General features: G+C 44.8%; 1 protein-coding gene across 3 annotated transcripts in view; it reads left to right on the top strand.

The window, feature by feature from the left end:
- wdr3 (WD repeat domain 3) overlaps positions 1-18,720 on the top strand; it is a 77,891-nt gene that overhangs the window by 6,975 nt on the left and 52,196 nt on the right. For all 3 annotated transcript variants that reach the window (XM_038801990.1, XM_038801989.1, XM_038801991.1), the window contains exons 6-9: positions 1,129-1,224; positions 9,807-9,902; positions 13,237-13,338; positions 17,184-17,281. In XM_038801990.1, coding sequence (XP_038657918.1) covers positions 1,129-1,224; positions 9,807-9,902; positions 13,237-13,338; positions 17,184-17,281 — 392 coding nt within the window. The remainder of the gene's footprint in view (positions 1-1,128; positions 1,225-9,806; positions 9,903-13,236; positions 13,339-17,183; positions 17,282-18,720) is intronic.

Genomic DNA, 18,720 nt, shown 5'->3' with positions numbered 1-18,720 from the left:
GTTGTTCCTATATTTCTTTGATCAAGTCAGAGTGTTTTAAATCGGCGGCTGTTTTTTTTTGAATCTCTTGCACAATAATAAGTTGGGATCGTGTTGTACAAATTCCAGCACATTCAGATTGTATTTTTGCAGGCCAAAATCATGCGGATGTCATTTCTTGCCTGCGTCAGTCCCACGCTGATCTCTGTCCTCAGCCTGCTACTGTCCCCCTAAATCTTAAAAGACAGCATCTTGTCTTTCAATTAGGCATGTTGTAGCCTCCCAGGGAGGAGATGCTCTGTGTTCTAGGAAGGAAACGCTCTGGCTGATTTCACAATCCAGCTCTTGGTCTGTAACATTGTAGGTAGCAAATGAGTAATATATCACTCATGATAGAATGACGGAGCAGAGCCGAAGGGCTGAATGGCTTAATTCTGCTCCTATATCTTATGAACTTCCAGACTCAATGTTGAATTCAACAATTTCAGCCCAAATGAAATGAAAATCGCTTATTGTCACAAGTAGGCTTCAAATCGGGCATCATGGTAGCACAGTGGTTAGCACTGTTGCTTCACAGCGCCAGGGTCCCAGGCTCGATTCCCGCTTGGGTCACTGTCTGTGCGGAGTCTGCACATTCTCCTTGTGTCTGTGTGAATTTCCGAAAGATGCGCTGTTAGATAATTTGACCATTCTGAATTCTCCCTCGGTGTACCCGAACAGGTGCCGGAATGTGGTGACTAGGGGCTTTTCACAGTAACTTCTAATTTTTTAGGTTAGCTGTTGGTTTTTCGCATTTACATTTCCTCTGGACTCATGTTTTGGCTTGCACCATCAATACTTCTTGTAATTTAATCTCTCCTGCTCTCTACCCTTAGACTAACATTCCCTTTCGACCTCTCCACCACTTTACCTGAAATGTTGATCCGGTTTCTCTGCTCCCTGGGCTGCTCAGCAGTTCCTGCTATTGTTTTAGAATAAATATAGATGCTTGTTTTGTTATTAAACATAAATATTGTAAATTATTTCCTTAAAGTCAAATGTAATTCTGTACCACACGGTAGAGTGCTCGAAATAGGATGTAATAAGTTCATTTCCTGTGAAAATAAACTTTAAATATAATTATTCTTTTGCTTTCTGTATTTGCTCTAGGTGTGGGGTTTTGTGCTACTTGCTGATGAAAAGCGAATAATGACTGGATCATCTGACAGTGAACTCAGGGTGTGGGACATCCATTATTTGGATGAGGTAAAAACTTGATACCATTCACAAAGACAAAAAAATCAATTATAGCTGTTAGTCTGTTTGCTTCATAGAATTCCTAAAGTGCAGAAGCCCATCGAGCCTACACCAACTCTCTGAAAGAGCATCCTACCTAGGCCCATCTGTGAATCATGTCTCTATTTAATTATTGATTTATTACAGTCTTGTTGCAGAAGAATATCATAATGTGTTATCCTGCAGGTTTTTGATAGTTGATATCACAAGATAATTTATATGAGGATCCCATTCAGCTCATCTTTGTTTATTGTACCAGAAAAGCCCTACAATTTTCCCATTCCCATCTTTATATTTTTGTTTCTTCACTGATCCAGAATTTTTGCCCATCCTGAATTGTTCACTTCATAAGAACAATTTTTTAACATCAGTCTTCAATTTGCTTTTTAATTTTTGAAGGCAATTAGAACAGTACAGCAGCACAGTACAGGCCCTTCGGCCCACGATGTTGACCTGACAATTTATCCTAATCAAAATCAACCTAACCTACAGTCCTTCAATTTACATGTCCATGTGCCTGTCCAAGAGTTGCTTAACTGTCCCTAATGAATCTGACTCCACCACCTCTGCTGGCAGTGCATTCCACGCACCACAACTCTTTCTGTAAAGAACCTACCTCTGACATCTCCCCTATACCTTCCTCCAATCACCTTAAAATTATGTCCCATTTCCGCCCTGGGGAAAAGTCTCTGGCTATCCACTCTATCCATGCCTCTCATCACCTTGTACACCTCTATCAAGTCACCTCCCTTCTTTGCTCCAGTGAGAAACTCCCTAGCTCCCTTAACCTTTCTTCATAAGACATGCCCTTCAGTCCAGGCAGCATCCTGGTAAATCTCCTCTGTACCCTCTCCAAAGCATCCACATCCTATAATGAGACGACCAGAACTGAACACAATATTCGAAGGATGGAATCTGGGACTATGGCAATTTTACCAGGACAGGGACTTGCAAATAGTCACATAACCCTCAACAGTTCTTGACCTGATAGAGATTTTAAGATTATGAAAGAGTTTGATGAGGGTGCGTTGACACCAAGAAAACATTTCCAGAGAACAGTTACGGTGTAGAAAAAGGCCCATCATGTTTGCACCAGGTGGAATTCAAAACTAAGAGGCCTCAAATACAATAGTCACTAATATGCTCAATGGGGCATTCAGGAAACACGACTAATCCCAGAGCGTGGCTAGAATGTGGAGCTCACTATCACAGGGACCAATTACAGAAAACCACACTGATACATCAAGGGAAGTTAGGAAAACATAATAAATAAAATGTTATGCTGATTGGTTAGATGAAGAGTGGTGGGAGGGGTTTTGTGGGAGCAGGAACATGGGTGTGGATAAGTTGAGCTGAATGGTCTGTTTCTGGGCTATTCACATCATGTAGCTCTATGCAGTTCTTTGTAATGATACCCATGGGAGGAATAAACCTTCAGTCACCATGGAGATGAAGACTAACTTCACAGAGTTAGAAAAATTATAGTCTGAAAGGTTATTCAGGATTTACCTATTCTAGATAAAAACACAATTATGTGGCCCGGTAAGCCTGCTCCACCATTCGGTACAATCATGGTTGATCTTGGGTTTCAACTCCACTTTCCATAAGACCATATGATATAGGAGCAGAATTAGGCCAATTGGCCCATCGAGTCTGCTCTATCATTCGATCATGGCTGAAATGTTCCTCAACCCTCTTCTCCTGTCTTCTCCCCTGATCTCCTTATTAATCAAGAAATCCCCTTATTAATCAAGAACTCCAGATTTGTGCGTTCCTGCCCTCTTCCATATCCCTCGATTCCCTGAGGAACCAAAGGTCTTATCTATATCATCCTTGAATATATTTAGCGATGGAGCATCCATAATCCTCAGGGATAGCAAATTCCAAAGATTCACAGCCCTTTAGAGTGAAGAAACTTTTTCATATATTTTCCATTGTCCTTAGAGACAGATTGGGTGATACTCGCATGATTTAGAAAGTTCCTTGGGAACATTCAGTGTCTGTATTTGTGCTGAACTTAAATTCGACTTACAGCAATGTCCCAGCTGCGTTAGTACTGTTGCTCGTTCTGGGTGAGTGTGCTTAACACTCGATTTGGCTCTGTTTCGTTACTTAGCTCTGGAGTCGCCAGGTATCGTTAAGATACCGCCACAAGTTTCAAGGTCAAGTTCAAAGCAATAAAACTATACACCAATTAGTAAGTTCAAACAAATGAGTTTATTATAATACAATTATAATACTACCCATGCACACGCTAAGATGACTAAACTATTCCTACCACTAGATAAACCAATACTTATCTTAAAGGAACTGCCGGATCAATGGACAAGGCCTCTTGCTCTGCACTGGTCCGCAGACTTCAGGTTGGTACGGGTTAAAAAGGGGTCAGGAGTGTCTATCTCTGGTAGCGATCGTTGTGAGACACTTACTTGCTGGCGGCTGCTGTCCCAAACCTCTCCTCTCTCTCGGTCAAGGTCTTCTTTGGCAAAAGCTGGTCGAGGGGCTGGTCCAGAGAGGAGGGCTGGTCAAGAAGAACGAACTAAGTGTGGGACCTGTCTTTTATAGGTCCTAGGGCTTCGCGCCCTTTTGGGCGGACCCTTTTCCTGCTGGGAATCGATTGGGTCTCTTCCCAATCGATTTGTTTGAATCCCCCCAATACTGAGGCTATCTCTCGGCTACTGGGTGGGCCTTCAGGTTCTTTTTTTTCGACCCCGCTGGTGCCGGGGAGTCTGGTTTCCCATACACTGTTGCAATTACTTATCTATTTGTGTCCATTGTCCCTGGGATCGTTCCATTGCTATGTTAACTATCCCGGAGATTGCCTCATTAGTATGCGGAATGTTCGTTTTGGTGCTGTCTGCTCTCTTAGCAGACAGAATACACATTGGCTTGGTGCAGCCTGCTTGTGCTGCAAACATTGTCCATTTTAACCAGCAAGCTTTGCGTTCCTCCATTTTGTATTGAGGGAATGGCCAACTTCGGTGGCTACACTCCCTCCTTGTGATCCTCATGAGAAATCATGAAGGATCACCCAAGTACGGTGTCTTTGGGTCCCCTGACCTCAGCGAGTTCCATGGCTTCTATCCTTTCCTCAACTATGGCAAAAAAAATTTACCTAACAATTTCTGATTGGCGCTATGTCAAAGGGGACATGCATTACCAATTGGAATCGGGAATCTCTAACTATCCTCAATAAACTACTCTCATCTCATATTTAAACATTCTACAACATTCTAAACCCTTAATCATTCACACAGCAGCATCATTACATTTCATTTTCTGACTCGGCAGTCGAGCTCAGAACATTATAATACATCCGCAAAGTCTTTATTTACAGATCACATCAAAATTCAATCCTTTATTACACATCAAGGGGTTGGGGGATTGGTGGAATCCGAAAATGGGGGATTGTACTCTACACTGTTGAGGCACGAGAGCGGTAGGCTCTCCTTCTCCATTTCCTCATCCTGAGGGTTTGGACTGTAATACATAGAACTGCAATCACCAAAAGTGATTCTATGACATACGACAAGGAGTACCATGTCAGAAATCTGGTACACCAGGTCGGGGTACTGTTACCATTGACTGGGCTGGGGGTGGTCTGGGTTTGGGAGAAGTTAGCAAACGTTGTACTGTGGGAAAGGGGGTCCGCGTCCACGCGCAACCACACAGATGCCACAATAGCTAAAAACATAGCAATCGGAGTGCTCTTCATCTTCTCTGTCTCTTCTCTTCCTTCCTGGGATCTTGCTATGCTGTTGCTTCGGTTCCTCTCCAAACGTCCGAAAGCTAAGGGATCAAGCATATTATCTGTTAGTGTTCAGCTTAATATCTTGACTTTAAGTATATCTGTCCTCTTGTTCCAATTTTCCCTTCATGATGGTCACCTCCATGTGACTCCCTCATTTTTTTTTCCAAAAAACGGATTTAGGACCAGACATATACTTATCTACTAAACCAGTGCGAGCCGTCTCGCAGAGTGTTGTAATTTACCATCCCAAAATGTTCCTGGATGTAAATAGTATATGGAGTGGCGGCCGAAGGGCTACCTTAAACAAAATGAAACCAAGCTTTAGAAATAAAAAGTCGAATGAGTTGCGTATGGGCCGCGACGGGTAAGAGTTGAATGGGATCCCGGGTAGGGCATGCTGTGCTGTACCTGATCTTAGCTGACCAGAGGGGTGGTCCTCAGACAGGGCGGGTCCTCAATGCCATTTCTCCATTGCCTGAGCAACCTGAAACGAACGGGCAAGAATATAGTCATTGTGGAATTGCAGCCTTTATTCCCAGAATAGTGGGGCACCTAAAAACAAAAGGGGAGGCAAGATGCTCCTAGTAAAACGTTGAGCTGGGCTCCAGATATTTCAGCTGAGTCAAGTTCTCAGAAATATCTGCGGACAAACTAACGTGCATGTGAGGTGGTCACAAGCTTTTGAGCTGAAAACCGAGTGGCCAATCTCCATATCAAACATTTAACAAACAAACATACAAACATGCGTGCAGGTTCCATCAGTGGTGGCGTGGGGCTGTGAAAAGCTGTTTAAATTTAAACACTGAACATTTAACAGACACATACAAACAAACATGTAACGAATATCGTACAGGTTCCATCAGAACAAAGGATACCGTAAATTACATTTGGCTTGAGCTGTAACTAGCATATGGAGTCAGTGCAGTGTGACCGAAGAAGAGGGGAAGGAGAGAAACAAAAATGAATTGGCATTGCTGCGGTATCCCTGCCATGAGAAGTGGTGGGTAAGCGCTGATAGTTTGCATGGGGCAGCTGGGACCTTGTAGCTGCTGTGGGTGGTGTTCTCTTTCATATCTGGGAGCGGGTCTAGCTGGTGGTGGGGGTCTCTTGCAATCTCGGCCTACAGTTGTAACATGACCCCTGAGGCACATAAGGCGGAGCAGGCACTCTGGTGCACTGTTCCCTTGTGTATTGTTCCCTGAGTGGGGGGTCGGGACTGTTGGTTTCGTTGCTGCTTCGGGGGGCATTGGTGGGCTGATTCTGTTGCTGTTTCGGGGGGGCTTGACATTCTCGAGCGTTATGTCCTAACTGTCCAAAGTTAAAACATTCCTGTGACTTGGTCTGCTGTGGGCTGTTCCTTCCCTCATTTACACATGCGGGGTTTTGATGTGTTTTGACTGGATGCATGTCTGCATCTGCCTGCTCTTCCTCAGGATTTATAAATACTGTTTTATTGTGGACGGATTGCTGCCAAGCGCGGGACAATCTTTTCAAGACCCATTTTTCATTATGGGCATCTTCTGAGGGGTCATAATTGGAGCAGACATTCTGTCCTGCATCTGTGGCGTGGGAGATGATGGTGCGGGTCCATTTAACCATATTATCTCAGGTTAAATGTGCGCAGTCTAAATCACCAAAAACGGCAGTGAAATGAATCCACAGCCTTCCTGCGAATGCTGTGGGGTGCTCGGTCCTTTTCTGCCTACACTTATTTAGGCCTTCGACTGGGTCTCCTATATTGTACCCTATCGCGTCTAAAATAGATGTATGCATCTCTTCGAGGGTGCCTCCTCCAACGTTCTGTGGGTCGGGGAGGGCTGCTACAACTGATGAGTCTAAACTCAAAACTGTGAGCTTCACCTGCTCTCACTCATCCAGTCCATACATGGTAGCCTGCTGTTTCACTCTTGCGAAAAATTGGTGGGGGTCTGCAGTGGGGAGGAACGGGGTGATTTTCTCACACGTGTCCCTTAGTTGTGTTACAGTTAAGGGGGTGGTGTATGTGACCTCGGGTGTGCCTTCTGCGGTTGCTTTTCTTTGGGTGGTGACTGGGTTCATTGGTGCGGGTGCTATCTGATCTGTGGGGGGTTGGGGCGCTTTCCTTTTCTGTTGCGCTGCTGGCGCACATGTTCCCTGAACATAGCGCTGCGCGGTTTTGCTCAATTCCTGCCACTCTGGGGCATTTTCTTCATCTAACTGGGTTCCAAATGTCTCTTGGAACCCATTCTGCACAGAAAGCAGAGATTGCAGCTGCGCAATCTGCTTCCTACCTTTAGCGTGATCCACTGTGCTTTGCCTTTGCTCAGTGGTGGCAGCATGGAGTGCTCTTAAAGCTGCCTTTAGGTCAGAGCATTGCCTTTGCAGTGCCTCTACCTGCTTCTCTGAATCTTCTCTTATCAGAACTGCGCGCTGCACATCCTGATAGGCTTTCTCATACTGGGCTTGGGAACTGCTCAGATGGGCTAGACAAGACTGATGTGCCCTCTTGGCATCATCCACCTCTCTATCCTTCTCTGCCAACTTCCTTCTTAATTCTATGTTTTCCTTTTCGACATCGCAAATGTCGACTTTGCTCATTCTATTCTTTTCCTCTAATTCTTTGCGGAGTGTCCAAACTACCTCCTCTGTGCCTCGTAATTGTGCCAAGCAGGACACAATTGCCATCGGCTTACTTGCTTTTCCTAAATTCTTTTTATGAATTTGAGAAAGGTTCTCCCACCAAGTATGTCCTATACTGCCGGAACCTGTCGTCTCATTCAAACAAAACTCACTCCAAAGGGGCCATCCTTTCCCTTTGAGGTAATTCCTGAGTTCCAGCTCCCATACGGGACACTGGCCTACTCTGCCACTGTTGGTCGCTGCGACCACGAACTGCTCTGGGTTCATGAGGCGTTCCATTGCCTGCATGGTCATTTCCTTTTCCTCTATGCTCTCTTTAATTTGGAACGAGGGATGATAAGGCAATGCTTTTAAAATACGGGTACGGCTTTCGCTATGTTCTAACTTATAAAACTTCTGACAGTTTGTCGCAACAAAAATCTCTTGGTTTAACCTTACAACGCTGTTAGTTACGCATGCAAAAACACACTTCCGAATTATGACTATTGATTTGAACTCCTTGAACACTTGTGGTTTTTCCCTTTTCCCAATTGGATTTCAATTTCAAATTTCTGGGTTCTCTCGGAGTGGGGGGGCCACTTCTAATCGAGTCCCGTCTGGATGTCGCCACTAAATGTTGCTCGTCCTGGGTGAGTGTGCTTAACACTCGATTTGGCTCTGTTTCGTTACTTAGCTCTGGAGTCGCCAGGTATCATTAAGATACCGCCACAAGTTTCAAGGTCAAGTTCAAAGCAATAAAACCATACACCAATTAGTAAGTTCAAACAAATGAGTTTATTATAATACAATTATAATACTACCCATGCACACGCTAAGATGACTAAACTATTCCTACCACTAGATAAACCAATACTTATCTTAACGGAACTGCCGGATCAGTGGACAAGGCCTCTTGCTCTGCACTGGTCCGCAGACTTCAGGTTGGTACGGGTTAAAAAGGGGTCAGGAGTGTCTATCTCTGGTAGCGATCGTTGTGAGACACTTACTTGCTGGCGGCTGCTGTCCCAAACCTCTCCTCTCTCTCGGTCAAGGTCTTCTTTGGCAAAAGCTGGTCGAGGGGCTGGTCCAGAGAGGAGGGCTGGTCAAGAAGAACGAACTAAGTGTGGGACCTGTCTTTTATAGGTCCTAGGGCTTCGCGCCCTTTTGGGCGGACCCTTTTCCTGCTGGGAATCGATTGGGTCTCTTCCCAATCGATTTGTTTGAATCCCCCCCCAATACTGAGGCTATCTCTCGGCTACTGGGCGGGCCTTCAGGTGCTTTGTTTTCGAACCTCGCTAGTGCCGGGGTGTCTGGTTTCCCATACACTGTTGCAATCACTTCTCTATTTGTGTCCATTGTCCCTGGGATCGTTCCATTGCTATGTTAACTATCCCGGAGATTGCCTCATTAGTATGCGGAATGTTCGTTTTTGTGCTGTCTGCTCTCTTAGCAGACAGAATACACATTGGCTTGGTGCAGCCTGCTTGTGCTGCAAACATTGTCTATTTTAACCTGCAAGCTTTGCGTTCCTCCATTTTGTATTGAGGGAATGGCCAACTTCGGTGGCTACAGTACTGGACATTCATGTCTAATAGCCCCATTTAGGATGCATCTCACATTGTAATTCAGTTGGCGTATTAATATTTGGTTATTTCACTTATTATATAGAACAGTACAGCACAGAACAGGCCCTTCGGCCCTCGATGTTGTGCCGAGCCATGATCACCCTACTCAAACCCACGTATCCACCCTATACCCGTAACCCAACAACCCCCCCTTAACCTTACTTTTAGGACACTACGGGCAATTTAGCATGGCCAATCCACCAATGATTGAAAGAGTAGCCACAATTGGAGGAACAGGGAATATCAGAGGTCTGAATAGTCCATGAAGGTTCCTTGAGATTGCGGAGTGGAAGGGCCTTGCTCCAAACTTGAAAGGACCCGCAAATGAGGGTAAAATATCTGAAGTCAGTTGGCCGGGGGAAGGAAGTTCATGAACTTTAGCAAGGACATGCATGCCATTCCTGGCTTGGTGGTATTGATTTTGCAAAATCTAAATTTCTTCATCATGAAGACACAGTCGGGCAATAGTAATTCCGAAGTGGCAGATTAATTAATCTTTGACAATATATCTGTGCCCAAACACAGAAAGGAGCCTTTAATTATCTGTAACATATGTTGTGTTGTGGATTATTTCTCAGGAGAAAGAAGTTGGAGAACCAAATGTGAAAAGAACAAAGAATCCTTTTGAAAACACTGCAATAACTGAAGAGGAATTGAATGAAAACCCAGAGGAGGTAAATCCTACTCCTGCAATGTACTTTAAAAAAAATACATTTAGAGGACCCAATTATTGTTTTCCAATTGAGGGACAATTTAGCCTGGCCAATCCATCTACCCTGCACATCTTTGGGTTGTGGGGGTGAAACCCACGCAGACAAGGGGAGAATGTGCAAACTCCATACAGATAGAGACCCGGATCCTCAATGCCATAGGCAGCAGTGGATCACTGCGCCACTGTGCTGTCCTATGTCTGTAATGTATTCTGCTGTTCCTTAGTAATCACACCAAAGATCAGTTTGAAAAGAACAGAATTGCTTATATTCTTTAAAGTACAGCCTGCTTGAAATCTTAAACCAGCAATACATAGAACAGTACAGCACAGAACAGGCCCTTCGGCCCTCGATGTTGTGCCGAGCAATGATCACCCCACTTAAACCCACGTAACCCGTAACCCAACAATCCCCCCATTAACCTTACACTACGGGCAATTTAGCATGGCCAATCCACCTAACCCGCACATCTTTGGACTGTGGGAGGAAACCGGAGCACCCGGAGGAAACCCACGCACATACGGGGAGGACGTGCAGACTCCACACAGACAGTGACCCAGCCGGGAATCGAACCTGGGACCCTGGAGCTGTGAAGCATTGATGCTAACCACCATGCTACCGTGAGGCCCCTAAAATCTTCTACACTTCCTGGGTCCGTCTCCCTCTATTCCCCATCCTATTCATGTATTTGTCAAGATGCCCCTTGATGAAATGAAATATGAAAATCGCTTATTGTCACGGGTAGGCTTCAATGAAGTTACTGTGAAAAGCCCCTAGTCGCCACATTCCGGCGCCTATCCGGGGAGGCTGGTACGGGAATCGAACCGTGCTGCTGGCCTACCTTGGTCTGCTTTAAAAGCCAGTGATTTAGCCTGGTGAGCTAAACCAGCCCCTGTTGAGCAAATAGTTGAGCAAATAATTTTTGTTAACTCCTCCCAACATTCATCTGAACTTGCAAGCACTTTTTTATTTACTAATGGGAAGAGGCGTTGCTGGCAAGGCCAGCATTTATTTGTAATCTCTCATAGTCCTTGAGAGGGTGGTGGTAAGCCGCCGTCTTAAACCTTTGTAGTTCATGTAGCATATGTACACTCAGTGTTGTGCGAGAGGGAGTTCCAGGATTTTGACCCAGACACAGGGTGGTGCGTGGCTTGAATGGGAACGCCACCACCTATCTCCAAGTTCCCCTTTATTTTCCTTTGTCCAGGAGGCTGGTTTGAATAGTGCTGTTAAAAACCTTGGTGAGTTGTTCAGAATCACAGAATTGTTATGGCACAGAAGGAGGCCATTTAACCCTTTGTGTCTGCACCAGCTCTCCAAATGAGCATTCACTTCCAGTCAGTCCATCCCAAACCTGAACCACTTGCTGTGTGAAGAAGTTTTTTCCACATCACATTAGTTTCTTTTGCAAATCACTTTAGATCTGTGTCCTCTCATTCCCGATCCTTTTACAAGCCGGAACAGTTTCTCTTTGTCAACTCTGCCCAGCCGCCTTGTCATTTTGAACATCTCTATCAAATCTCCTCTTAGCCTTCTCTCCAAGGAGAACAGTACCAACATCTCCAATCTGTCCTCATAACTAAAGTTTCTCATCCCTGGAACCATTCTCGTAAACTTCTTCGGCACTCTCTTCAATGCGTTCACATTCTTCCTAAAGTATAGTAAGAAGTCTTACAACACCAGGTTAAAGTCCAACAGGTTTGTTTCAAACACGAGCTTTCGGAGCACGGCTCCTTCTTCAGGTGAATCCTGAAGGAGCCGTGCTCCGAAAGCTCGTGTTTGAAACAAACCTGTTGGACTTTAACCTGGTGTTGTAAGACTTCTTACTGTGCTCACCCCAGTCCAACGCCGGCATCTCCACATCATTCCTAAAGTATGGTGTCCAGAACTGTACACAATATTCCAGTTGAGGTCTCACTAGTATTTTGTATAAGTTCAGCATAGAACCATAGAATTTGCAGTGCAGAAGGAGGCCATTCGGCCATAGAGTCTGCACCGGTCCTTGGCAAGAGCACCCTACTTAAGACCATGCCTCCACTCTATCCCCGTATCCTACTAACCCCACCTAACCTTTTGGACACCAAGGGGGAATTTAGCATGGCCAATCCACCTAACCTGCACATCTTTGGACTGTGGGAGGAAACCGGAGCACCGGGAGGAAACCCATGCAGACACGGGGAGGAAGTGCAAACTCCACACAGTTATCCGAGGCCAGAATTGAACCTCAGACCCTGGAGCTGGGAGGCAGCAGTGCCACCATGCCACCCAGCATGATACCCTTGCTCTTGTACTTTATGCCCCTGTTAATTAAAGCCCAGAATTCTATATGCTTTATTAACCACTCTCTCCACCTATCCTACCAACTTCAATGATCTATGCATGTATACACCCAGGTCCCTCTGTTCCTGCACCCTTTTCAGAATTGTGCACACTGTGTGCTGTTGGTGGAGGGAGTGAATATTTATGGTGGTGGATGGGTTTCTAAATCAGGCAGGCTGTTATGTCCTGGATGATGTCAATAAACGTGTTTGGCATTGTTGGAGCTGCACTTGACCAGGCAAATGAGTATTCCATCACTCCCCTGAATTTTGTGCTGTAGATGGCTTTGAGTCGGGAAGTGAGGTACCTGCCCAGAATTCTCAGCCTCTGACCTGATTTGTAACTGTTGTATTTATATGGCCGATCCAGTTACATTTCAAATCAATGGTAACTCCCAGGATGTTGATGATGGGGCAATGTGAGTAAATTATGGAGTAATGCTACTGAAAATCACAAAGCAGACTGTGTTCCAGACATTGCATTCTGAAGATAAGGCATTGGAATGAGCAAGTGGTGTGAAGTAAAAGGGACGAATTCTGAATAAATTTGAAGTTGATTAAAAATATTTTCGAAATGAAGAAAAAAAATGAAATCTCAGTGGTCAGTTAAAGGCGAATTACAACTTTTGTTGTGGAGCTGCGCTGAGATCAATTGATTTTGGACTGTTAGCTGAGGCATATTAGTAAGTTTAAAAAATAAAGTTGCCTTAGTCCCAGATGACCATAGGCTGTTTTCCTGTTTGAGGGGGAGAGCTGACTGGTGGTGATTTAACCTGAGGGCCTCTATACCTCAGGCGAGGGGCATGGTTGAGAAGGCGGGGCCTTTCATGAATAACCTCAGCTGGTACAGGAGGCCGCGCTGATGGCCTTGCTCTGCATTGCAAGCCGGTTGTCATGCAAACTGAGCTAAATCGGCAGCTGAGCCATTTACTATCGTGACTCCTGGTTATGATTGTAATCCTTTTCTATTTTCTTTACAGCATATACTGACATGCCGGAAAAATGGTTCTGTATTTCGGGAGGGCAGGGATCGTGTTGTTTCCTTAGCAACGGATACCAGTAGTGAAATTGTTGCCTGTCATGTAAGTATCATTATTGCTATGATGTGGCAGGTGGAAATTGCTGGGCTGCCCAAATCCCAAAGGGAAATTATCACAGTGATTTGCAATTTGTATTATGTTATGAGAAGCTGCCAGGAGCAAAAATTTCAAAGCACTTTTAGAGATTTTAAATAAATGTTAACGTTTATTGGAAAATGAGCACCCAAAATTACATTTATATACTTAACAGTAGAATCTTTTTGGTTAAGCACCCTTTTAGGCAACAAACCTAATAGATTTTCTCCATAAAAACGATTATCACAAACATCCACAGGGGTAGAATTACACAGGCATTCGATACTGGAAAACTAAAACTTATATCAAAACCTTGCAGCCTTCCCTGAGGGTGCAAGCTGCTCTCTTTGCATGGATGTTTTAGCGCATGTTTAAAAATTCATTTATGGGATATGGGCGTTGGGTGAGGCCAGCACTTCTTGTCTATTGAACTGAGTGAGAGAGCGTTTAAGAGTCAACCACATTCCAGTGTAAATTTCCTTCGCTAAAGGACCAGATGGGTTTTTATGACAATAGTTTCATGGCCATCATTAGACTTTTAATTCCATATTCTTTCGTGGATTCTAATTTTGTTGCGGCATGATTCAAACCTGGGTCCCCAAAGCATTGCCCAGGATCTCTGGAGTACTACTACAGTGACAATGCCATTTCGCCACCGCCTCTCCCCCACATGGTTTTCAGGATCCCATGGCTACACCTATGCAGCCTTCACTCTCTTTAAATATGATTTTCCCCTTTCATCTTCAAATCTATTTTTACATCCCATTGGAAGTTTCCTTTCCCAGAATATACAGATCTTTTGTGTTATTTGTATGGCTACTACTTCAATACTTTGCTTTATTCATTATGATCTTTGCAAATTGTGCATTTTCCTTTTGAAATACAAGAGTTGAACTTCAATTCAACCCTGTCACTTACCTTCCTAATGCAAATTTCCATTCACGGGTATCCCATCTTAGTCCTGCACACTTCAAATTACTTGCTTTCGCGCTTCATCCCTTTTTGATGTTTTTAACCTGGCAGTACCTACAGTCTAATTAAATTAGTCACACCTATACATACACACACACACACACACAAGCCTGTTTCACAGTATACCACAATGATATGAGGAAAATCTTGAAAATTATAATATTTCATCACATTATGTTGGTAAATGAATTGAATGCCCAAGAACTAGGCCCACATTTTGTAATATTCGGTCACTTAAATAAAGTAAGCTGTCGCTTAAGTTTGGCAAGTTATTTTGCATATCCATTGATTTTATCTTTTCGTTTCTGATTAGTGTCAGGCTAGAAAATCTTATGACTCAGTGGGTAGAACCCCTGCCTCTGAGCCAAAAGTTCTTGCTTCAAGTCCACTCCAGCACTTGATGGCCAAGGAAGGTGTGTTCATAATGTGGCTCAACAGGTTGAGTATCAACTCGTAAATCTTTCCTACATATGCCAGTAGCAGGCGGTAAGAACAGGAGAGATTGCTCGTCAGCATGTGTGCAGGCGGAAGGCAGTATCTTGTCAAGCATAACCATAGTTGTCAATGCCTTCTTAGGGCATGGTACCCGAAGGGAAAATAGTGCCAGGCTAACCTATATGTAATGTATACAGTAACCTAAGTGCTCAAATTGATCTCAAATCTGATTAAACAATTGTGAAATTGATGCTCGATCAACATCTCGTTAGCCCCACAGCCTTTACTGAGAAAAATGTTAACAGTTGCTTTTCAAAAAGTAATAAATTGGCTGTGAAGCACTTTGGCATGTCTCAATGATGTGAAAGGTGCATAAAAGTACATCATGCCCTTTTACCCATTCATCTTCCTGTCCACCTTCTTGCCAATATCTCAGTCTCATTACTACTTTACTGCTTCCCCTTTAAATCATCCACTCAATTTCTCAATAGTTCTGTCCACCTTTCTCTACTGTCACACATGTCACCTGTATCCCACTATCTACCCCACCCGTCACGGTCTTTCCAAGAGCAGGTGGTGTAAAATCCTCACCATAAACCTGTTTCCCTCTTCCCTTTCTTCTTCCTTCCTCTTTCATTCTACCTGTTGCCTTCAAAGGAATTTTGTTTGCTTTTTTAAAAAAAAAATCAAAGATTAAGAAAAGTCAGCCTTTATTTCTCATTGATTCTTTCTCTGGACAATTTGGTCCTTTGTCATCAGATCACAAATCACTTAGTTAATTGGCTTCAAAATTCAACTTTTTTACAGGACTGAACATTTGCCAAAAAAAGCTTTCAGTCTCTATTTCACATGCTCTCCCGTGCTCGCTCGCTCTCTCTTGCTCGCTTTCTATTTCTCTCCCTCATCTGCTAGCAAGCTCTCTCTCCCCTTCGCCAGCTGGCGCGCTCTCTCACCCTCTCGCCAGCTGGCGTGCTCTCCCTTGCCTGCTGGCATGCTCTCCCCCTCGCCTGCTGGCGTGCTCTCACGTCCCCTCGCCTGCTGGCACGCTCTCTCGTCCCCTCACTGCTCATGTGCTCTCTCGCCCCCTCGCCTGCTGGTGCACTCTCTCGTCTGCTGGCGCTTTCTCCCTCCTCGCCTGCTGTTGCGCTCTCTCATCCCTTCGCCAGCTGGTGCGCTCTCTCGCCCCCTCACCTGCTGGTGTGCTATCTGGCCCCTTCGCCTGCTGGCGCGCTCTTTCGCCCCCCTCACCTGCTGGTGCGTTCTCTCTCGCCCCCTCGCCGACTGGCATATTCTCATGCCAGCTGGCGCGCTGTCTCACCCCTAGCCAGCTGGCGCGCTGTCTCGCCCCCACGCCGGCTGGTGCACTATCTTTTGCCCCTCAACGGCTGCCACGCTCTCGCTCGCTGGTGCGCTGCCTCGCCCCCTCACCTGCTGGCACGCTCTCTTGCTCGCTGGCATGCCCACTCGCCCATCTGCGGGCCCCTCGTCTGCTGGCATGCTCTCTCGTCCCCTCGCCCGCTGGTAATCGCTCTCGTCCCCTCGCCCGCTGGCACGCTCTCGCCCCCTTGCCTGCTGGAGGCACGTTCTCGTCCCCTCGCCTGCTGTCGCGCATGCTCTTTCCCCCCCCCCCCCATCCTCTGCTGTCGTGCACCTCATATGCTCGCGCTCTCTCACCGCAAATATTTTTTCTTTGTGAGAGGTTATACTGTAATTAGCTTTAAAATGCAATATGTTGAATATTTGACCATCACAAAGAAAGAAGAAAAACATGCATCATCAGCATCTTTCTGAAACAATGCAACATCAGCATATTGAGAATCAAACATGCAGTTATTGTGAAATGTATTATTCATTAACCAAAGTGCTTTTTAGGAAATAGACTCAGAACAACCTTGTTTAGATTAATTAATATTCTGATATTAATTTGACAACTTGCCCCCTGCTGCTAATTCAGGCAGGTATGTTTTCTGTTTATAATGTGAGTTACTGATTGGATCAAGTCTGAATGAGAGTTCCTGCAAAATAGAATTAAAAAGTCATTAATTAACGGAGTCTGATCCAACACTACTCGCTATGCAGGAGGGAGCTGCAAAGCCCAGGTGTTGGCAGATTACAGTGAATTGGCTGCAGTTTTCCGTGATGGTCACACACACAAGAGCACACAAGAATTGGGAGCAGAAGTCACCCTTTCGGTTCCTTAAGCCTGCTGTGCTAATCACTAATTGAGCCATTGCCCTTCTGTTCCTAGTTGAACAAAAATCTATGCAACTCAGACTTGAACATATTTGGTGATCCACCCTGCACTGCTGTCTGGGAAGAGAATTCCACAAATTAACAACCCTTTGAGAGAGAAAAAATTCTCCTTATCTCAGTGTTTAATCTTGTGTTTGACTACTGTTTTACAGGGCACGGATGGTGTTCTTGAAGTTTTTAAAATCTTAAGTGAAGAGGAAGTGAATAAAAAGATTGAAAAGAAACAAAAGAAAGCAAAGAAAAAGGCAAAGTGAGTGAAAGTATAATTGATTTGACTCCATGAATATCATTAAAGGGAAAGTCATTTGTTGGCATTTCCCCCACCGACAAATCTCTAAGTATGGGCTGCTTCACCATTGAGATACCAACATCTCGCAGGATATTTTTTCAAATTGTGTGAGCTATTGTCTTACATTAAAGTGGAAGTTATTGCTTTTAGTTTAACCAACATGTCGTTCTAATGCTCTCTGTTGGAGTGTGAAGAGCAATTGGGGATCAGGCACCATAAATAATACTTATGTTAGATGTACATTTATGTTGGCAAAGAGCATGGCATGGGCATATTTAGTTTCCCTCCTCACTAACCACAATTGAAGCGTGTGATATTTCGTATGACAAGCTCCTTGTTTTTAGTCATGCCCTCTGGAAGAAGCTTTGTGGTGAAAGTTCAAATCCATAGAATCCCTACACTACAAAAGGAGGCCATTCAGCCCATTGCGTCTGCACCGACCTTCTGAAAGAGCATTCTCCCTGGGCCCTGTAGCCACCTAAAATGGACACTGAACCAAACAAAATGGAGAATCGCTAAGACTGTAGGGAAAAACAGTTTAGCCAAGGCAAACAGCCTGCAAACACTCATTAGCATTTTGCAAGCAGCAAAACCAGTTTCTGGCCAGGTGGAAGAACTCCAACCAAAGGTGATAATGGCAGAACGTTCTACATACTAATGAGGCAGTCCAGATCTAGGCACACACAATGGCAACATTTGGGTTTGAATAAGATACTTTAAGTGGATGTCCAGACAGAGCGGCACCAGAAGTATCCACTATAGAAACCGCCCCCACCATCGAGAAAGACCCTTACATTGGAGGAATTCAAAAGATATCGATTGGAAGCGATCCAATCGATACCTAAAGGTAAAGCCCGCCCAGGAAGAGGGAAGGACATTGGGGACCCCTATAAATATAGACCCCCACACATGGTCCTGTCTGTTGTTTCGTGCTCCGGCTTTGACCAAGACCTCCAACTCGTATCCTGACTCCAGCCGTTGAGCACCAGCCGCCGAACCGTAAGTGCCAATACGACGCTCGCTACGCGAACCAAGCCCGCTAGACCCCCAGTGACCAGCACGCTTTCTGAAGGTTGCAGCCCAAGACCGGGACGAAGGCCTCGCTCCCTGACCTTGCCTGTTCCTGTGTAGTTAAGTATTCTGTTTGCTTAGTTTAGTCATAGCTTAGTCCCTTAGAGTGTGCATGCGTATTTATTATAATTGTATAATAAATATTGATCGTTTGGAACTTACTAATCGGTGTATCGTTTTATTACTTTGAACTTGACCTTGAGATATCTGTGAGTTGTCTATATGGCAACTGGCGACTCCTGAGCTGAAAATACATAGACAGAGCCTAGTGGTGTTAAGCACACGGCCTTTAACACCGGCAAGTTAATACACCCCAATAAACGCGTTTT

Source organism: Scyliorhinus canicula, chromosome 7 (genome assembly GCF_902713615.1).
Source record: "Scyliorhinus canicula chromosome 7, sScyCan1.1, whole genome shotgun sequence".
Lineage (NCBI taxonomy): Eukaryota > Metazoa > Chordata > Chondrichthyes > Carcharhiniformes > Scyliorhinidae > Scyliorhinus > Scyliorhinus canicula.
Note: the sequence above shows the minus strand (reverse complement) of the source record. Positions and strands in the feature narration are given on the sequence as shown.